General features: G+C 40.6%; 3 protein-coding genes and 1 long non-coding RNA gene across 11 annotated transcripts in view; 3 read left to right on the plus strand and 1 right to left on the minus strand.

Moving 5' to 3' along the window:
* The window catches only part of susd3 (sushi domain containing 3), a 9785-nt gene extending 5469 nt beyond the window's left edge, over positions 1 to 4316 (plus strand). Inside the window, exons 3-6 of the mRNA XM_087265682.1 lie at positions 809 to 956; positions 1148 to 1408; positions 1972 to 2264; positions 3159 to 4316. Coding sequence (XP_087121808.1) covers positions 809 to 956; positions 1148 to 1408; positions 1972 to 2101 — 539 coding nt within the window. The 3' untranslated portion in view covers positions 2102 to 2264; positions 3159 to 4316. The remainder of the gene's footprint in view (positions 1 to 808; positions 957 to 1147; positions 1409 to 1971; positions 2265 to 3158) is intronic.
* A 1485-nt stretch (positions 4317 to 5801) lies between these two features.
* On the minus strand, positions 5802 to 13673 carry LOC141375946 (ninjurin-1-like). Its single transcript, XM_087265688.1, has 3 exons — positions 13424 to 13673; positions 10660 to 10873; positions 5802 to 6038 (listed from the first exon to the last, which is right to left on the minus strand). The coding sequence occupies exons 1-3, from the start codon at positions 13463 to 13465 to the stop codon at positions 5896 to 5898; spliced, it is 399 nt and encodes a 132-aa protein (XP_087121814.1). The 5' UTR covers positions 13466 to 13673; the 3' UTR covers positions 5802 to 5895.
* On the plus strand, positions 5896 to 14884 carry LOC147835842 (uncharacterized). The gene is made up of 3 exons (XR_015498646.1): positions 5896 to 6006; positions 13403 to 14116; positions 14170 to 14884. It is a non-coding gene; the product is annotated as an uncharacterized LOC147835842 (long non-coding RNA).
* A 1321-nt stretch (positions 14885 to 16205) lies between these two features.
* LOC101883538 (serine/threonine-protein kinase WNK2) overlaps positions 16206 to 20000 on the plus strand; it is a 50799-nt gene continuing 47004 nt past the window's right edge. For 5 of the 8 annotated variants that reach the window (XR_015498614.2, XR_015498613.2, XM_087265610.2 and 2 more), the window contains exons 1-2: positions 16271 to 16420; positions 19428 to 19790. Coding sequence is in view for 4 of the 8 variants with exons in the window: in XM_087265610.2 (XP_087121736.1) it covers positions 19482 to 19790 (309 nt within the window). In the remaining 4 variants the exon portion in view is untranslated. Of the gene's footprint in view, positions 16421 to 19427; positions 19791 to 20000 lie in introns of all 8 variants that reach the window. The other 3 variants (XR_015498612.1, XR_015498616.1, XM_087265613.1) reach the window with 1 other exon arrangement.

Here is a 20000-nt window from a genome sequence, read left to right on the forward strand (position 1 = left end):
AAACACTGCATACTGCATAGTCACTACTAGACTCACTGCATACTTCATAGTTACTGCCTGTTCATTGTATTTTGCATTCACACTGCATACTCACTACTAAACTCACTGCACACTCACTGTCTACTGCATAAACGCTGCATACTACATGCACACTGCATACTCACTACTAAACTCACTGCACACTCACTGTATACTGCATAAACGCTGCATACTACATGCACACTGCATACTCACTACTAAACTCACTGCACACTCACTGTATACTGCATAAACGCTGCATACTACATGCACACTGCATACTCACTACTAAACTCACTGCACACTCACTGTATACTGCATAAACGCTGCATACTACATGCACACTGCATACTCACTACTAAACTCACTGCACACTCACTGTATACTGCATAAACGCTGCATACTACATGCACACTGCATACTCACTACTAAACTCACTGCACACTCACTGTATACTGCATAAACGCTGCATACTACATGCACACTGCATACTCACTACTAAACTCACTGCACACTCACTGTATACTGCATAAACGCTGCATACTGCATGCACACTGCATACTGCATAGTTGCTGCACACACTGCATACTCACCACATAATATACACACTGCATATGGGACACGTACTGCATACTTACTGCATACTCACTGCACACTACAAACACTGTATACTCACTGCACACTCACATATATTAGAAATGTATTTAAACCCAGGATTTATGAATGATTTGTCAAGAATACTCAACTTATCTGAGTGTGTGTGTGTGTGTGTGTGTGTGTGTGAGCGCAGCTCTGTCCCATTTCGAAGACAAGGGCTTCCGTTTAGCTCTGCTTCTGTCCTTCATCAGCTGCGCCATCATCCTCTTCATGAGTGTCATCTTCATCACTTCCTGTCTACGGGGATGTGTCAAACGAGAAGAGAAGAGGAGGATCGACAGGTGACACACACTCACATACACACACACACACATTTTATATATTGTAAAAAGGGGCATAACGGTCACTTTGGTGATAATATCGTATATTGTGATCAAAATTTCAGTAATTAGTCACAATATGAGAATGTGATACCATCAGCAGCTCAATCAGACGCTGTGTGATAATGATGACTGTAATCTGTGTCTTACAGAGCGAGAAACACTGAGTTATGGCAACAGCTGAACATTGCAGAGGCCGAGATGCAGAGAGAGATGCTGCACAGCCAGAAGAACACAAACAACAACAATCAAAACAATCACAACAACAACCTCAACAACAACAACAACTATAAGAACATCAACAACAATAACAACATCAACAACCACAACCACAACTATAATAACAACAACAACAATAACAGCGGGACTGACAGAGCAAAACAGCACTCAGGAGTCCTCAGCGCCCCACACACGTGAGGACACACACACACACACACACACACACACACACACCGTATACATTATTTTTTAAAGTTTAAAAGAGTGATATATAAACGTATTTTCCCTAGCAACTACTTAGCAACCCCCAACACTCTAGTAACAATTTTGAAACGTTGCAGCCATGACTCAGAACAGCCTAGCAACCACATATCAACCACCATCACTCTAGAAACAATTTTGAAACATTGTAGCAATGACTCACCTCAGCCTAGCAACCCCTTAGCAACCACCAACACGTTAGTAACAATTTTGCAACACCATAACAATGACACAGAACAGTCTAGCCACCACCAACACACCAGTAACAATTTTGAAACGTTGTATCAACAGCCTAGCAACTGCTTAGCCACCATTAACATATTAGTAACAAATTTGAAACATTGTAGCCATGACTCAGCCTAGCAACCACTGCAGCTGCCTAACAACCACACAGAAGACCAGTCAGTGAAAGGTCTAGCTGTCAGACTGTTGATTGTTAACTGTGTGTGTGTGTGTGTGTGTGTGTGTGTGTGTGTGTGTGTGTGTGTGTGTGCAGGTGTGTCCAGCTCCACCCGTGTCAGTGTTCTGTGATTCTCCATCCTCCGTATGACTGTCGGCTGCTGCTTCAGGATCCGATCTGGAGCACACACACACACACCGCTCCACATGAGCAGCACAGACGCTGACCAGCACTCCTCCAACAGATAAATCCTCAGCTGCGCGTTCTTTTGATGAGCTCTGGTGTTTGAATGATTGTCTCTTTATTAATTGTGTGTTGTTGTTGAATTATTGCACTGGACACTGGCCACAGATCAGTATGAAGAGTTCATTTGAAACACTCTGGGCTGCGTTTCCCGATAACGATTGATCTTAGCACTTAAGAGCGTTTTCTACGAGTCATTTTGCGAACGTTCGTTATTGTTTCACGTGCGTTTCCCAAAAATGCACTTAACACAATTGCACGTAGCCCAGCTTTAAGTGCAACTTAGGAGTCGCTATCCGTTTGTTAAGTGCTGAAATGTCACGCTATAGAATGGCTCGTTATTGTTGCACATGTTATAGCAATCCATATAATTCTTCTTCTACTTGTGTGAATGTATATTCAACTCGAATAACATAAAAAAAAATATTTTTGAGCCAGTTTAAAAACATAAATTAACTGGAAATGTCGTACTGTAAAAACACTGTCTTGCTCCAATCTCGCATAAAACTAATTCTAACAGTCCTTGCCGGAAATGACATCAGCATCATTTTCGATATTTATATGAAACCTTAATTAAGTAGAATTATTTATCAATTTCTTTATCAAAAATTGCTTATCTCACATCAAAATAAATAAATAAGTAAATAAATAAATAAATAAATAAGCTCTTACATTTATTTTTGAAAAGTTTAGCCTAATTATTAATTATTATTATTTGTATATTGAATTGTGTAATGTGTAGAAAATATAAATGAATAGAGATATACGTACAAATAAAATGAATAATGACTTTGAAGAGAAGTAAATTGTAGGTGCAATTTGCCGGTTGTCCAGCAGGTGCCCTCATAACTCTGTCTCCTTACGATGCACTTAAGGCTTTACGATTACTCCAGAGCACTCGTAGATCCACGAAGAATTTCAAGTGCTACTTAAGTTACGATGCTTTTGGGAAACAGACCGTAATATTAAGATCAGTCGTACGATCATTTCTACGAACTTCTTAGGCTTACGATGCTTTTGGGAAACGCAGCCCTGGCCAGTTGTGAATGTTCATCATGTGTGAGTTGCCTCTTGTGCCGTTGTGAATGTTTGCAGGTGACTTGAGTATTAATCAGTGTATATAAATAATGACCAGCACTGCAGTGTTAGCACACAGTGAACATGTTTACAGAGAGATGAGGAGCGTCATCTGAACGCACAGCTTAAATAATCAGGTACAAGTGTAGTCAAGCAGGCTGTGTCAAGCGAACTAAAAGCAGCAAACAAACTATTTCTGAAGTGTTGATGACTGTGTGGGAATAAAACCCCTGACTTCAGTACGAGTGCTGCAGACTCGACTCTCTTCAGATCATTTTCTCATGTAAGTGCCGGATCAGGCCAGCAGAGGACAGCAGAACATTCCTCACGTCAAACTGCATCAGGGGTGTCCAAAGTCGGTCTTGGAGGGCCGGTGTTCTGCTGAGTTTAGCTAGGGTTGGACCTAGACTCTCCAGTACACTGGCCCTCCAGGACCTGAGTTGTGACACCCCTGAGTTACATGATCTACTGCAGAGTGTCCAGACTCGGTCCTGGAGGGCTGTTCTGGAGAGTTTAGCTCCAACCCTAATCCAACACACCTGAAGCAGCTAATCAAGCTCTTATTAGATTTACTAGAAACTTCCTGGCAGGTGTGTTGAAGCAGGCTGGAGCTAAACTCAGTTTGGACCGGACTGTCTTAGCCCTTACCCCTACCTCTCTTTTTGCGCGTTCTTGTGAAGGGGTAGGGGTGTCCCAATTCTCTTTAGCTGGGGGAAGGGGGGAATAGCCCTTCAATCGAAGATTTTTCAGGATCACACTCAAAACCAAGCGGTAAGAAAATTCCCCCAATACACCAGCCACAACGGTAAGTAGGGAGGTCCACAAATGAGTATTTTTGTCCTCATAATGAATTTTTTTAACAAACAAACACATGTTTTAATATATTCATAACTGCGTTCGTGTTTACCGTAATGCTTTAAAAATAAAAGCGCTAAAAAATGCTAAATTTGGCGATCCAAAACTCCTGTACAGCAGTCCCACAACATTCTGACACTCCAATACCCGGTCAGTGATGTCTAGAGTCTGTGAATGAGCTGTTTACATTGATGAATATGGCCAATGTGTAAATGCACAGCACTGTTATGATCTTATTGCCACATTATATTCTCATGATAACATAATATCTGCCTCCAGTGATTTCCTGAAGATAAACACCAGTAAATAACACAACTGGAGTAACTCCAGCAGTCGCCATCGTCTGACCTCATGTGAAGCAAGAGATGGTGATGAGATATGGTGACATGTGCAGGTGCTGTAGTGCTGTCCCAATTCTCAGGGGTACATTTTAAAGCCCTTCCCCTTAACCCTCGGTTGTAAGGAGGAAGGGGAACATAATAGAATTGGGATTGGGCCTAAGGCAGACTGTAAATAACGAAGACACTTGTTCCAACTTGGCGTCATTAAGACATGAACATGACAAACATACTACAGAAGGAGAAAATTCAGGTTTGGAAAAGTGTCGGATGAAGAATTGACTGCCCGCTTCAGGGTGTTCTGTCCCTTTAAATAAAGCATAAACAAAAGCGCTTCCGCTAATAAAAGCTGGTTCAGATACTTCAGCTTATTCTAATCCTCTGGGTCTGTGCTTCTGTGCTTTCACTTCAGCTTTTGTCTGTGTTCTTGTAAAGTTTACACTACAAAGGTCACTGACTACCACAGATAAGGAGAGTCGGTTCCTCCTGTATGAACGGTTTGGATATTAAGTTTTCTTAAAGGGGCAGGACCCCATTTCCTCCTCCAAACCTGTTTGAGTTTCTCTCTTCTGTTGAACACTAATGAAGGATTCTGGAAAACACAGACTCCACTTCCACAGTATTTCAGTTCTACTATGACTGTTTCCTCCAGCATTCTTCAGAATATCTTGTTTTGAGTTCAACATAATCACATGAAGGTGTACAGCCTCTTGAGTGTGATGAACTGATGAGGACATGTTTGTTTTGGGCTGTACTGTCGCTTTAATAAAAACATGTGAACTGATTTGAAACAGATTTGAGGACGATTTGTCCTATATTGAGCTTAATACATGTGTTTTTCCCTTCATGTCAAACCCAGTGTGATGTTCGTCAGATACCTCAGATGAGTGACACTTCTCTATGATTATGGATGTTGCTTGAATTGTTTTTTATTAGAGTCAAAACCAAAAGCTTTAAATGAACAATAATAATTGCAGAATATCAAAACACACATCATTCATTCATGTTCCATCGGCTGAGTCCCTTTATTCATCAGGGGTCACCACAGCGGAATGAACCGCCAACTATTCCAGCATATGTTTTACACAGCGGACACCCTTCCAGCAGCAACCCAGTACTGGGAAACACCCATGCACACTCATTCACAAACTCATACACTATGGCCAGATCAGTTCCCCTATAGCGCATGTGTTTGGACTGTGGGGGAAACCGGAGCACCAGGAGGAAACCCACGCCAACACGGGGAGAACATGCAAACTCCACACAGAAACACCAACTGACCCAGCCGGGACTCAAACCGGTGACCTGAGTGCTGTTAGGCCACAGTGCAACACCACTGAGCCACCGTCACATCATTCACACTATGCATATTTACATATATACAGTATTTTACATATTAAATAATTGTGTGTGTGTGTGTGTGTGTGTGTGTGTGTGTGTGTGTGTGTGTGTGTGTGTGTGTGTGTGTGTGTGTGTGTGTGTGTGTGTGTGTGCGCGCAAACTCCTGTCAGACTCCCGGATTAGGCTGCTGGACCCCAAAAGCAGTGATGAAGACGTTGATGACGACGATGATGAAGATGCAGCCGGTGGTGATGTTCTCCAGCAGATTCAGACGCAGGTGCTTTTGTTCATCATTCACGTTCCACTTCACTGCGCTCGCAAAACACACAACACACACACACACATCAACACAACGCAACCAAACATAACACATCACATGACATCACAACACAGTGACAACACAAATGAAAGGCTCTTCAGAGAGACGCCTGAGGTCAGCAGGGACGCAGAACTGCACACACACACACACACACACACACAGAGAGAGAGAAAGGTTCTGCTGATATGTAGGTCAAACACAGAGACATGAGAGTGTATTGTGAGGCCATTGTTATGAGTTGCTCTTCTAATCCTGAATTCAGATTGACTTTCACAGAGTGTTCCTGAAGCAGATCTGTGCTCAATACAGTTCACTGATTCACTCAGTCATTCTCCATATTAATCAATATTTCAACATAAGAATATAATGCTTTGGATCCCTTCAGTTACTCTGGCGCGGCTGTAAAGATGTTTCATAAAGAACAAAAAACCCAAGCAGCAGCATTTTTGCTGAGACTAAAACTCCTCCATAATAGATGAGTGTCTCCTCAGCAGCAGAACACACACACACACACACACACACTCACACTCACACACACACTGTTGTGTGTTCTTGAGTACAGATGCCTCATGATTGAACACGATCTGAGTGAATCAGTTCTGGAGTCATTTTAATGAATCAATTTAATGACTAAATAATTATATCCAATCACATCATCTGTTGATCCACTGGTTAGTCTAGTTAACCAATCAGATCATCTGTTGATCCACTGGTTAGTCTAGTTAACCAATCAGATCATCTGTTGATCCACTGGTTAGTCTAGTTAACCAACCACATCATCTGTTGATCCACTGGTTAGTCTAGTTAACCAACCACATCATCTGTTGATCCACTGGTTAGTCTAGTTAACCAATCAGATCATCTGTTGATCCACTGGTTAGTCTAGTTAACCAACCACATCATCTGTTGATCCACTGGTTAGTCTAGTTAACCAACCACATCATCTGTTGATCCACTGGTTAGTCTAGTTAACCAATCACATCATCTGTTGATTTACTGGTTAGTCTAGTTAACCAATCAGATCATCTGTTGATCCACTGGTTAGTCTAGTTAACCAACCACATCATCTGTTGATCCACTGGTTAGTCTAGCTAACCAATCACCTCATTTGTTGATCCACTGGTTAGTCTAGTTAACCAATCACCTCATCTGTTGATCCACTGGTTAGTCTAGTTAACCAATCACATCATCTGTTGATAAACTAGTTAGTCTAGTTAACCAATCACATCATCTGTTGATCCACTGGTTAGTCTAGTTAACCAACCACATCATCTGTTGATAAACTAGTTAGTCTAGTTAACCAACCACATCATCTGTTGATAAACTAGTTAGTCTAGTTAACCAATCACATCATCTGTTGATCCACTGGTTAGTCTAGTTAACCAATCACATCATCTGTTGATAAACTAGTTAGTCTAGTTAACCAATCACATCATCTGTTGATCCACTGGTTAGTCTAGTTAACCAATCACATCATCTGTTGATAAACTAGTTAGTCTAGTTAACCAATCACATCATCTGTTGATCCACTGGTTAGTCTAGTTAACCAATCATATCATCTGTTGATCCACTGGTTAGTCTAGTTAACCAACCACATCATCTGTTGATCCACTGGTTAGTCTAGTTAACCAATCACCTCATTTGTTGATCCACTGGTTAGTCTAGTTAACCAATCACATCATCTGTTGATAAACTAGTTAGTCTAGTTAACCAATCACATCATCTGTTGATTTACTGGTTAGTCTAGTTAACCAATCAGATCATCTGTTGATCCACTGGTTAGTCTAGTTAACCAACCACATCATCTGTTGATCCACTGGTTAGTCTAGTTAACCAACCACATCATCTGTTGATCCACTGGTTAGTCTAGTTAACCAACCACATCATCTGTTGATCCACTGGTTAGTCTAGTTAACCAATCACATCATCTGTTGATTTACTGGTTAGTCTAGTTAACCAATCAGATCATCTGTTGATCCTCTGGTTAGTCTAGTTAACCAACCACATCATCTGTTGATCCGCTGGTTAGTCTAGTTAACCAATCACCTCATTTGTTGATCCACTGGTTAGTCTAGTTAACCAATCACATCATCTGTTGATAAACTAGTTAGTCTAGTTAACCAATCACATCATCTGTTGATCCACTGGTTAGTCTAGTTAACCAATCATATCATCTGTTGATCCACTGGTTAGTCTAGTTAACCAACCACATCATCTGTTGATAAACTAGTTAGTCTAGTTAACCAATCACATCATCTGTTGATCCACTGGTTAGTCTAGTTAACCAATCATATCATCTGTTGATCCACTGGTTAGTCTAGTTAACTAATCATATCATCTGTTGATCCACTGGTTAGTCTAGTTAAACAATCACATCATCTGTTGATTTACTGGTTAGTCTAGTTAACCAATCAGATCATCTGTTGATCCACTGGTTAGTCTAGTTAACCAACCACATCATCTGTTGATCCACTGGTTAGTCTAGTTAACCAATCACCTCATTTGTTGATCCACTGGTTAGTCTAGTTAACCAATCACCTCATCTGTTGATCCACTGGTTAGTCTAGTTAACCAATCACATCATCTGTTGATAAACTAGTTAGTCTAGTTATCCAATCTCTTCATCTGTTGATCCACTGGTTAGTCTAGTTAACCAATCATATCATCTGTTGATCCACTGGTTAGTCTAGTTAACCAACCACATCATATGTTGATAAACTGGTTAGTCTAGTTAACCAATCACATCATCTGTTGATCCACTGGTTAGTCTAGTTAACCAATCAGATCATCTGTTGATCCACCGGTTAGGCGAGTTAACCAATCAGATCATCTGTTGATCCACTGGTTAGTCTAGTTAACCAATCAGATCATCTGTTGATCCACTGTTTAGGCTAGTTAACCCATTACATCATCTATAATGAGAAGCATTTGAGCTCATGTTAATAGCAGTAGTTGTTAATAGAGTATTCTGCTGGATGAAGATGTCTGTGAGCTGAGCAGTGCTTTGGTGGATCAGCAGTGTGTATGTTCTGGTCTCTGCTCTTATCCCTGCTGTGTTCACTAGTCTCGCCTCTATTTTCACCCTCTGTGTGTTCAAGAACCTGTTCATTCCACAGAAGCTGATCCTGGCCAGCGTTACCGCCACTTTATCAGCCAATCTGAAGAATTTCTCCAGAAACCGATGTGCCGATACTGTTATACCAAAACACTGACATGCTGGAGCTCATCTGTCATCACTCTTCTTCACCTGATTGTAAGGGAAGGGTTGTCTAGACAGGAGTGATGGCATTCACTAAGCGTAATCTGTTGGTGTAATGGTGAAGGGTTATGGAACTGTAGTATTTCTTGAGGTGGATGTGGTTAAATGCTGCTGCTGCTGCTGAAAGGCCCTCGGAGTGTTTGGTCAGTGTGGACTAATGCAAAGAGAGCTTCTGCAAACCACACTAATGGCAGCCTGCATCTGTTGCCAGCGTTTCTCCTGTACATCTGCTGCTGACAGTGATGGACTCCTGCTCTGTGTCCTCTCAGACACTGGTGTTAGGCCTGATTGTTCAGATCAGTGCATGATGTTTTAAAGGGTAGGTAGATAAGAGTGATAAGACGAATCTAAAAGATTGAAGACTGTGATTCTGCAAAGACGAATCCACAAAAATGTCAGTGTCTGAATGTTACAATCACACACATATAGTCAAACTACCAGCTTTATATGTCGTGTACAATTAACTATTTAATAACTAGTGAATGGAACAAATGATGAAAGAACAGAGTTATATGCATTTAAGGAGGCTCTCTATACACACACACACACACACACACACACACACACACACACACACACACACACACATATATTTACCGGCCACTTTATTAGGTACACCTTTGAACTGCTTGTTAACACAAATGTCTAATCAGCCAATCACATGGCAGCAGCTCACTGCATTTAGGCATGTAGACATGGTCAAGACGATCTGCTGCAGTTCAGAGCGAGCATCAGAATGGGGAAGAAAGGGGATTTAAGTGACTTTGAGCGTGGCATGGTTGTTGCTGCCAGACGGGCTGCTCTGAGTATTTCAGAAACTGCTGACCTACTGGGATTTTCACGCACAACCATCTCTAGGGTTTACAGAGAATGCTCCGACAAAGAGGACATATCCAGTGAGCGGCAGTTCTGTGGGCGCAAATGCCTTGTTGATGAGGCCAGAGGTCAGAGGAGAATGGCCAGACTGGTTCCAGCTGATAGAAAGAACTCAATCCAATAGAGCAGCTTTGGGATGTGGTGGAACGGGAGATTGGCATCATGGATGTGCAGCCGACAAATCTGCAGCAACTGTGTGATGCTATCATGACAATATGGAGCAAAATCTCTGAGGAATATTTCCAGTAGCTTGCTGAATCTCTGACACCAACGATTAAGGCAGTTCTGAAGGCAAAAGTGGCTAACCTGGTACTAGTCAAGTGTACCTAATAAAGTGGCCGGTGGGTGTGTATATATATATATATGAGCAAACATATTTGTACGGAAGTGTTTTAATGAGTTGTGCTCTAGTGAGTCAGATGTGTGTTCATGACACGACACACATTATGTGTGTGTGTGTGTGTGTTGTTGATCACCTATGAAGATGAGCAGGATGCCCACCAGCACCTGCAGACAGAGGGACAGGCTGATGAGTGTGATCAGGGAGGTGTAGAGGCTGAACTGGGGCCCCTGCTCCAGAACCGCCTTCAGCTGCGACGCGTTGGCCATCAGCAGAGCCACATCCAGCATGCTCTCCGCCGCACTCTTCTTATTAGCGTAATGATTCATATTCAGAGGAGCGCGAGACACCTGACCAGAGAGAGAGAGGAAGAGAGACGCATCAGCACAGGAACACACACTCGCTCCTCTCCACATGCACCACACACTCTGATCAGCACTGCATATTTCTGCACGCTTCTATTGGATGTTTGACTAGAGGGCGACAGGGTGGCACAGTGGTGTCGCACTGTGGCCTCACAGCAAGAAGGTCGCTGGTTTGAGTCCCGGCTGGCTCAGCATGTGTTTCTGTGTGGAGTTTGCATGTTCTCCCCTTGTTGGCGTGGGTTTCCACCGGGTGCTCCGTTTTCCCCGTAGTTTGGAGTATAGAGTCCCCTTCACTATACTGGGGTGTTAGGCACCACACAGCTGGTCTCACTAACACCACTTCCAGCAGCAACGCAGCTTTCCCACGTGGTCTGGTACTGAGCGGGCGCAGCGGGATGAGAGCTGCCGGATGCATCTCTGAATGTGACGCTGTCTTTAAATAATACTCTCTACTCCTTCAGAGTTTCCATCTTCATTCCTTTATTTCTTGTCATCCGTCTTCTCAGTATTGCTCTGTTGACTGTGCAGTTATATTGACAGAGACTCTCCATCTCTCTCTCTCTCTCTCCTGCTGTTGAGTGTGTTCCAGCAGCTCATCGACCCTCCATTGGGAAATTACATTGGTCTGATTCTCTACAGAGCTTTTAGTTACACTGCACACACACACACACACACACACACACACACACACACACACACACACACACACACACACACACACACACACACACACACATTTTCACCTCTAGTGTACTCAGCACTAAACACATTTACTCACTCACACACACACACACACACACAGGCCAGCACTGTATGGACATCAGACATTGCCCACAGTAATCGCTCATCATAACAATGGGAAAGACTCTGCTGGATGCAGTGCTGCTGAAGATTAGATCAGAACACACACACACACACACACACACACACACACACACACACACTTCCACATGCACAGTGCACACACACTTCACTGGAAGTGGCATTTCATAAACCGGCTTCACTTCCTCCTGCTGTTCACCTACTGAAGCCACTGCCATCAACACATCCTCTGGACCAGCACATGCACGTCTGAGGCCTGAGATTAAGAGTCAGTAATGCTCGTCTGCAGCTTTGATGATTATTTTGATTAATGTGGACTTCATCATGCTGGAATATAAGAATATCAGATTAACTAATTGGCAAATGGGTTTCTACCGATACCTAATTATACTGTAATGACTCTGATTGGCTGATGGAGGAGCTCAAAACTAAACCCCGCCCCCAGAAAATTCTCCATTTCAGTTGGTAATCATACTGAAAAATAATACTGTTCATACCAACTCTAAAACAGGAAATAAATCATATATCAAGAGAAATATCCATAATAGGGCAACACAGTGGCTCAGTGTTTAGCACTGTGGCCTCAAAGATCTGATAAACATCTAAAACAGGTCCAGTGAATGAACATTCTAAATTTGAAACGTTAATTCTAAGCATCTACATTTATTGTTTAAAGTGACGTTCATTAGACGTCTAGGTTTGTGTCTACATCTGGAAGACGTATTTATTATTAGATCTTTAAAACAGCACATAGTTTTCTGTACACTATCCGCTGTGTTCAAAGGTCTGATGAACATCTTTAAATGGTCTATTTAATGAGCATTCTGAATTTAAATGTGTTAAAGTCGAAACATCTATTTTACATCTGGATATTGACATCTAATAGATGTTTTAAAGATGAGCACATGCTTTAATAATAGTCTTCAGATGTAAATGTGAATAATGTTTCTCACTCTTCACGTGTTTATTTCTGTGCAGTTGTTGTATTTTTCATTTTAGGTTAAAAATGTGCCATTATTTTTTGATAATGCAAATATAGTTATTGCAATATTTAAATGTATAGGGATTGGACTTGGTTTAAACACTCTTTTAGTGTTGAAAACATATTTTGTGTTCAAATGTATGATAAAAGCCTTAAAATATTTTAAACAAAGACATGTTCTAAACATATATTAACATTTATGAAATGATGTTTAATTTGATGTTTGATCTGAAAGTCATATTTATTAGAGCGTTTGCTTCTCTTTAAAACCCACACGTGTTTTTCTGTAAATGTCAGCTGTGTTCAAAGGTCTGATAAACATCTTTAAAAGGTCCACTAAATTGTGAACATGTTAAATAAATTCAAACATCTCTTTTACATCTAGAAATTGACATCTAATAGATGTTTTACAGATGAGCAAATGCTTTAATAAATGCGTACTCTAAACATCTATTTAACATCTGAAAGTTGACATTTCATAGACGTTTTACAGACGAGCAAATGCTCTAATAGATACGTCTTCCAGATGTAAACACACATCAAATAGACGTCTCTGCTGTATGTGTGCTATCAGGGTAGATGTGCCATTGGATTTATATTTTTCAGACACAATACAGTAACTATGACTATGATTAGCTCATCACAGTAGAGTGTGTGTGTGTTTGTCCAGTGTGTGTGACTTTCAGCTGTTGCGTTGTTGTTGTTTGCAGGTTCATGAGCGGCAGACGTACCTGGAGTCCAGAGGTTCTGTTTAGCTCAATAGTGTCCGCCATGGGCTCTTCAGTTCCTCAGGATCATCAGGAGAACAGCAGGATTTCCCAGCGGTCGGTATATGATCTCTCCGCTGATGTCTGCTTTACACTCATACACTATTTACGTTGTCCTCAGTCTCTGTGTTCACCGTCTCAACCACCTGGGCTGCTGTAGCACTACCTGTAGCCTGAACCAATACTAACACACAGCAAATACCACAGTGTTTCTGAACTATACTATTGTACACGGTATTATACTGTATAGCGTTTAAAACACTCTTAATAAATGCTGTAGTATTACTGTAGTATTAAATATTATTAAATATTATTATTAATAATATTATTAAATATTATTAAATACTGTAGTATACCTTAGTGTTTACCACTGTAAACTGTGGAGTATTGTAGTATAATATACCCTATAGCTGTAGAACACTACAGTACTGTGACATCTGTTTATATTAGTGTAGTTGTTGTGTTACCATAGCAACTGTAATATCCCCACAACAGATCAATTAGTATTGTTGTTGTGTTACCATAGCAACTTTAGAATCATCACAGCAGATCAATTACTGTAGTTGTTGTGTTACCATAGCAACTGTAGAATCGTCACAACCGATCAATCAATGTAGTTGTTGTGTTACCATAGCAACTGTAGAATCACCACAACAGGTCAATTAGTGTAGCTGTTGATACCATAGGAACTGTAAAATCATCACAAGCAGATCAATTACTATAGTTATCGTGTTACCATAGCTACTGTAGAATCACCACAACAGATCAGCTACTATAATTGTTGTTTCCATAGCGACTGTAGAATTGCACAAAAGATCAATTAGTGTAGTTGTTGTGTTACCATAGCAACTGTATAATCACCACAACAGATCAATTACTACAGTTTTTGTTACCATAGCAACTGTAGAATCACCACTACAGATCAATTACTACAGTTTTTGTTACCATAGCAACTGTAGAATCACCACAGCAAATGAATCCTATTGCTTTACTATAGTATGGTTCAAAAGCATGACAGTTTTACTTTATTGTGTGAATGTAATGATGAAACTTGCTTTATATATGAGATGTATATAGCTGTATCTGAGTCTTGTTTGTGTATATAGGCATAACCTGGTGTCAGTAGGTGCAGAGAAAGTGACTCAAGTTTCAGAGTGAATATCTGAGCCGGAGCTGTTATTGTCTAACCGAGGCTTGTGTTACACGAGGAGGAAACTCAATAATACTGCTTCATGACTGGCTTTACTCGGTAAAAGATTTGCATTTATTCATAAACATGCTCTAATCTGGTTTGAAAACTTCAAAGAGACGTTTCTTCTGTTCTTCAGTGAGGAACTCTTGGAATGCACTTTGAGAAATGTTGCTTTCAACATTCTGATGATTCTTCTGTCCTCCTACAATAAAAATAAAGGATCATAACTGGCATCGTCAGCTCTGTGATGAACATTTAACATCCATGCAATTTGTCCATGCTATAAATGGTGGACGATTTAGACCATGGTCATTTTATTCATTATTTAGGCTGCTGATTGTAAAATTAGGCTAGTGGATATTTGGCTGTTGATTAACTGTTCAAAGTAAAATAAAATCAAATAATTGTAAGTAGTGGTGGTCAGCACTGTGGCCTCACATCAGGAAGGTCGCTGATTCGAGTCTCGGCTGGGTCAGTTGGCGTTTCTGTGTGGAGTTTGCATGTTCTCCCCGTGTTGGCGTGGGTTTCCTCCAGGTGCTCCGGTTTCCGCCACAGGCCAAACACATGCGCTATAGGGGAACTGATCAACTACACTGGCCATAGTGTATGGAGTGAGTGTCTATAGGTGTTTCTCAGTATCTGGAAAGGCAGCTGCTATGTGTTGGAGGTTGACAGAATAGTTAGTGGTTCATTCCACTGTGGCGACTCCTGAAATAAAGACTAAGCTAAAGGAAAATGAATAAATTAATGTATAATTGTGAGAAAAAAAAGAAAAAGTAAAAATAAAACAATCGATGTTCTTTGAGGAACCTAAAATAGTTGTAATATTTAAGACATTTATGATGAATTCCCACCAACATAATCACTGACATCATCTTTAATCTCGTTTCAAACTCATGTCATTTTCTTGCTAAACATTTAACACTAAAATCTGTGAATATTAATTTATAAAAATATATTAATTGAAAGCAAATGACTAAAAGATGCAAGCGCCAAGGAGAACACAATAATGGCATCTGAATATGATTACACGAATAAATCATTTAAAAAATAATAGTTATAGTTTACAGATATTAATTAAACTTAATATTCTGAAAAGAAATGTCGAAACTGAGATAAAGTTTAGAAAGAATAGTTTTTTTGTTGATTTTTTAATGCATTTTGTTCGTTTTTTTACGCAGTAACATTAAGTCCTTAAGTAACATTAACATTTACAGTCCTGAAAATGCACACTTCAGACTCCTGCACATCTATTCATCTGCAGTTGCTTCAGAACTGTAATTATTGTAAATAACTTACAAGACAAATGATTTAAAATGACTAATGTTACTTATTTAAATGTGTATAATGCATACAGTGATGTAAATTGTGTGTTTCACTTATCGGGTATGGCATATTTTTGTGTTTTAATATCATAGGGATTTTTGTTATGAAAATCTGGCAACCCTGTCTAGAGCCATGCTGCTGGAAAAGAGCAGCAGGGAAGTTCCGTGAAGTATCTCTCTTTTTTAACAGAAATGAAGGTGTATAATGAGCAGGGGTTAATCTGATGATGATGGTGAGGATGATGATGATGTGAGGAGGATCGGACTGAATTCTGGGAATGCTCCGCTGCTGATGGGCGTGGAGGATTGCAGGATTCAGGGATTCAGCACTCCTTTTCACACGGAGAAATTTCCAGGGAAGCCGAGGTGAGATTGCGGATTTAAAGCCGGTAAAAGAGTGTCGTGATAAACCCGACCACCCTCCACCCTGGAGCTCCAGAACTCGTGAGTCCGCATCTGAATTGTTGTTTTCCGGATGGTTTTAGATGATTGTGCGCGTCGCACCTGCAGGAGCTCCAGCCGTCAGTCATTCATTCCGCAGCCGCTCAGAGCGCCTCCTGGGCGGGCAGAGAGCGCGCAGCACACGCCTGTTCTCCTGGAGCATCTCGAGACTCGCTTTACCGCAGTGTTTGCGTTTCAGAAACCAACATTCACAATGCATCGCGTTTATCAGCGTTTCATTATTCTGATTAAGCGGTTGTTCTTTATATTAGCATGGGTTAGCATTTAAAGGCCAGGCTCTTACAGTGGCATTAGTCGAGTAAATAATAATAATAAATAATAATAATAAGAGATCGCGCTCGTTTGAGATTCTGACACATTTATGGACATTGTTATCCTCAGAACAGGTAATCTGTGTTCATTTATATACATGAAATGTTCATTTATTACCGTGGAACATTTTGACAGACCCACCACTCGGTTTGTCTGGCAGATTTAATTAATGTCGTAAATATGCGCAATCTGTTTTATAATATGGCATTACGTGCATATTTAATGAAGCGTATGTTTGTTTAAATGGGTCACCAATCGATTCATTGATTAAAGAGAAACTATAGCCTGTTAAATAAAATGAAAACAAAGTTTATTACTGAAGCTTGTGTAGCGACTATTGGAGAACATTCAGCAGGGAAATGCTCTTATTTTCCCTCTTCAGGGTTCCTCGTCGCATCTTGTTTCCTTGTTTGTGGAAATAATTAATATTTTTCTTCTCCTCAATGAAACACAAAGGGACATTTGCAGCATTGCCAGAAATAATAACTTCATGGGGTCTTTTTAAATGTTATATTCAGTCATATTTATTTGCATTTGGGAACATTTGATCTTATGAAGTGGTAAAGTGTGGCCATGTATATACAAATAACATGTCTGCATGCATAAAAGTGTATGAAACTTTTTATACACACAATTTTAATATTTTGGACAGTGCTCAATGGCTTGGTTGTCAAATTTGAGATTAAATTAAGGAGAAAATAGTTTAGTTGCACGCTGTAAATATGATTTTTAAAAGGAATATTAAAACTGAATGTCATGTTTACTTGCATAACTTGTTTATTGAAAGTGTGTGTGTGTGTGTGTGTGTGTGTGTGTGTGTGTGTAATTTGGTTTTCTACATCAAAATCGGTGTATTCATTTAACTAATTACACGTGTTGAGCATTTTGAGTCCTTTGAGTAGCATTTTATAGATCGTTTTCTCTTTAAAATTTTGCATAGAGATTTAATTTGGTAGGGTGGCACGGTGGCTCAGTGGTAAGCACTGTGTCCTAACAGCAAGAAGGTCTCTGTTTTGAGTCCCAGCTGGGTCACTTGCTGTTTCTGTGTGGTTAGGGTTAGGAGTCTTAAACACGTGCACTATAGGGGAATTGATCAACTACATTGGCCATAGTGTATAAGTGTATGAGTGTGTGTGTGTGTGTGTGTGTGTGTGTGTGTGTGTGTGTGTGTGTGTGTGTGTGTGTGTGTGTGAGAATGAGTGTGTATGGGTGTTTCCCAGTACTGGGTTGTGGCTGGAACGGCATCCGCTGTGTAAAACATGCTGAAATAGTTGGCGGTTCATTCTGCTGTGGTGACCCCTAATAAATAAGGGACTAAGCCAAAGGAAAATGAATGAATTTAGTTTGGCATAATGAAATATCTTCAAATGAGACTGCTGAATATTAAGTAGGGGCGGGGCTTTATTAAAATAACCAGATCAGATCAGAGAGGGCGTGGCTAATCACCGCCTTTCCAGAGCAGAAGCAGATTTTGAGTAAAGATTAATAAAACAAACTCAGATTAATTGTTCACTTTAAGACTAATAATGTGCGCTAGCAAAATAAATAAGACACATTTAGAGTTCAGGCTTAAATTGAAAAACAAACAGTATTTTGTCCACAATAGGCTTGTTGTGGTGAAAATAAATACATTTCTGATGGTTCAGAATGAGGTTTCTTGCATTAAAGGAACAGTTTACTACAAAATAATAACATTTTATCATCATTTACTTCATCCCTGACTGATTCCAAAACATTTTGAGTAGTTTTTTGTTCTGTTGAACACAAAAGAGGACATTTCAAAATAATAAAATATCTTGTTTTGTGTTCAACAGAAGAAAGACTCAAAAGGTACAATTTTAGTGTGAACTGACCCTTTAAAACCCAGGCCATGGCTACAACTCTCCAAAAAAAAAAAGATATAAAGAATAAACACGTTTTGTTTTTGAGAACTGAAGCCATGACCTGTGTTTTAAAGGGTCAGTTCACACTAAAATTTACTTCTGTCATTCTTCACTTGTTGCAAACCAGTTTAAGTTTATTTACTCTGTTGAACACAAGACAAGATATTTTTATATTTTTACTGCAAAATATGATATTTAGAGATCAACAGAATCAGGAAACTCATAAGGGTTTGAAACCACTTGAGGGAGAGTGATTTTTGGGTGAACTGTCCCTTTAAGAGACAGAAAAGTCGAAGACCTGAAGTAACATAAAACTGTTAACTTGATCTAACTTAATTTCTGTACTTATGCACACAGTCATTTACTTCATCATTTTAATGCAACATGGCGGCTCAGTGGTTCACACTGTGGCCTCACAGCCAGAAGGTTGCTGGTTTGAGTCTCGGCTGGGTCAGTGTGTGTTTCTGTGTGGAGTTTGCATGTTCTCCCCATGTTGGCATGGGGTTCCTCCGGTTTCAGTCCAAACACATGCGCTATAGGGGAACTGATCAACTACACTGGCCGTAGTGTATGAGTGTGTGTGTGAATGAGTGTGTATGGGTGTTTTCCAGTACTGCATTGCAGCCTAAAAAGGCATCTGATGCATAAATGTTGGAATAGTTTTTGGTTCATTCCGCTGTGTCAACCCCTGATGAATAAAGAGACTAAGCCAAAGGAGGATGAATGTAGTTAAATACATCTCATTTGTAATCTCCCCTGTGTGTGTGATTAATGTGTGTGTTGTGTTCCCGCAGATGCACGAGTCAAATGATGTTAGTGAACATGCGTGAGTTCTGATTGGTTGAAACATGGAGCCGAAAGCCGACTGCTGTCCGTCATCGGTGCCGAGCTCTCAGCGGGATCTGCAGCTCCACATCTACGAGACCATCAGCGAAGGAAATGTCAATAAGCTGGAGAACTCGGCGCTGGTGCGGGCGGGCAGCGACCCCAGCTCGTATCCCTCGTCCAGACGCCAGAGATTCATCCGCCGGAGCCTGTGGTTTACTGAAAATGACGAATCGCAGCCGGATGAGTGTGTGCCGGAGTCTGAACAGCACAATAAAATACTGAGCATCGACCTGCGCACCATCGTGGACCGAACACGCTCCGGTCTGCAGGCAAGGAGATTTCAGTGTTCAGTTACAGTGCAAACCAGATCTATTCAGAAGAGGGCGGAGCTACAGACGGCTCTGCGACAGATGTGAAACAGCAGTGTGTGTGTGTGCTTCAGTGTGAGTGTGTGTGTGATGTGGCTCCTGTCTCTGTTCATCTAGAACTCCACATCTATAATCTACTTAGTCTATGCTGACATCATCTTCAGCAGCTCA

The sequence above is a fragment of the Danio rerio genome, chromosome 8 (genome assembly GCF_052040795.2).
Source record: "Danio rerio strain M-AB ecotype USA chromosome 8, GRCz13ab, whole genome shotgun sequence".
Taxonomy (NCBI): Eukaryota; Metazoa; Chordata; class Actinopteri; order Cypriniformes; family Danionidae; genus Danio; species Danio rerio.

Bases quoted from the DNA above. Each gene is read 5' to 3' on its own strand.
- LOC141375946 (XM_087265688.1), bottom strand. From the start codon at position 13,465: ATGGCGGACACTATTGAGCTAAACAGAACCTCTGGACTCCAG. The intron at 10,874-13,423 runs GTACGTCTGCCG...CTCTCTGGTCAG, and splicing joins ACAGAACCTCTGGACTCCAG to GTGTCTCGCGCTCCTCTGAA. The intron at 6,039-10,659 runs GTGATCAACAAC...TTGCGAGCGCAG, and splicing joins CATCCTGCTCATCTTCATAG to TGAAGTGGAACGTGAATGAT.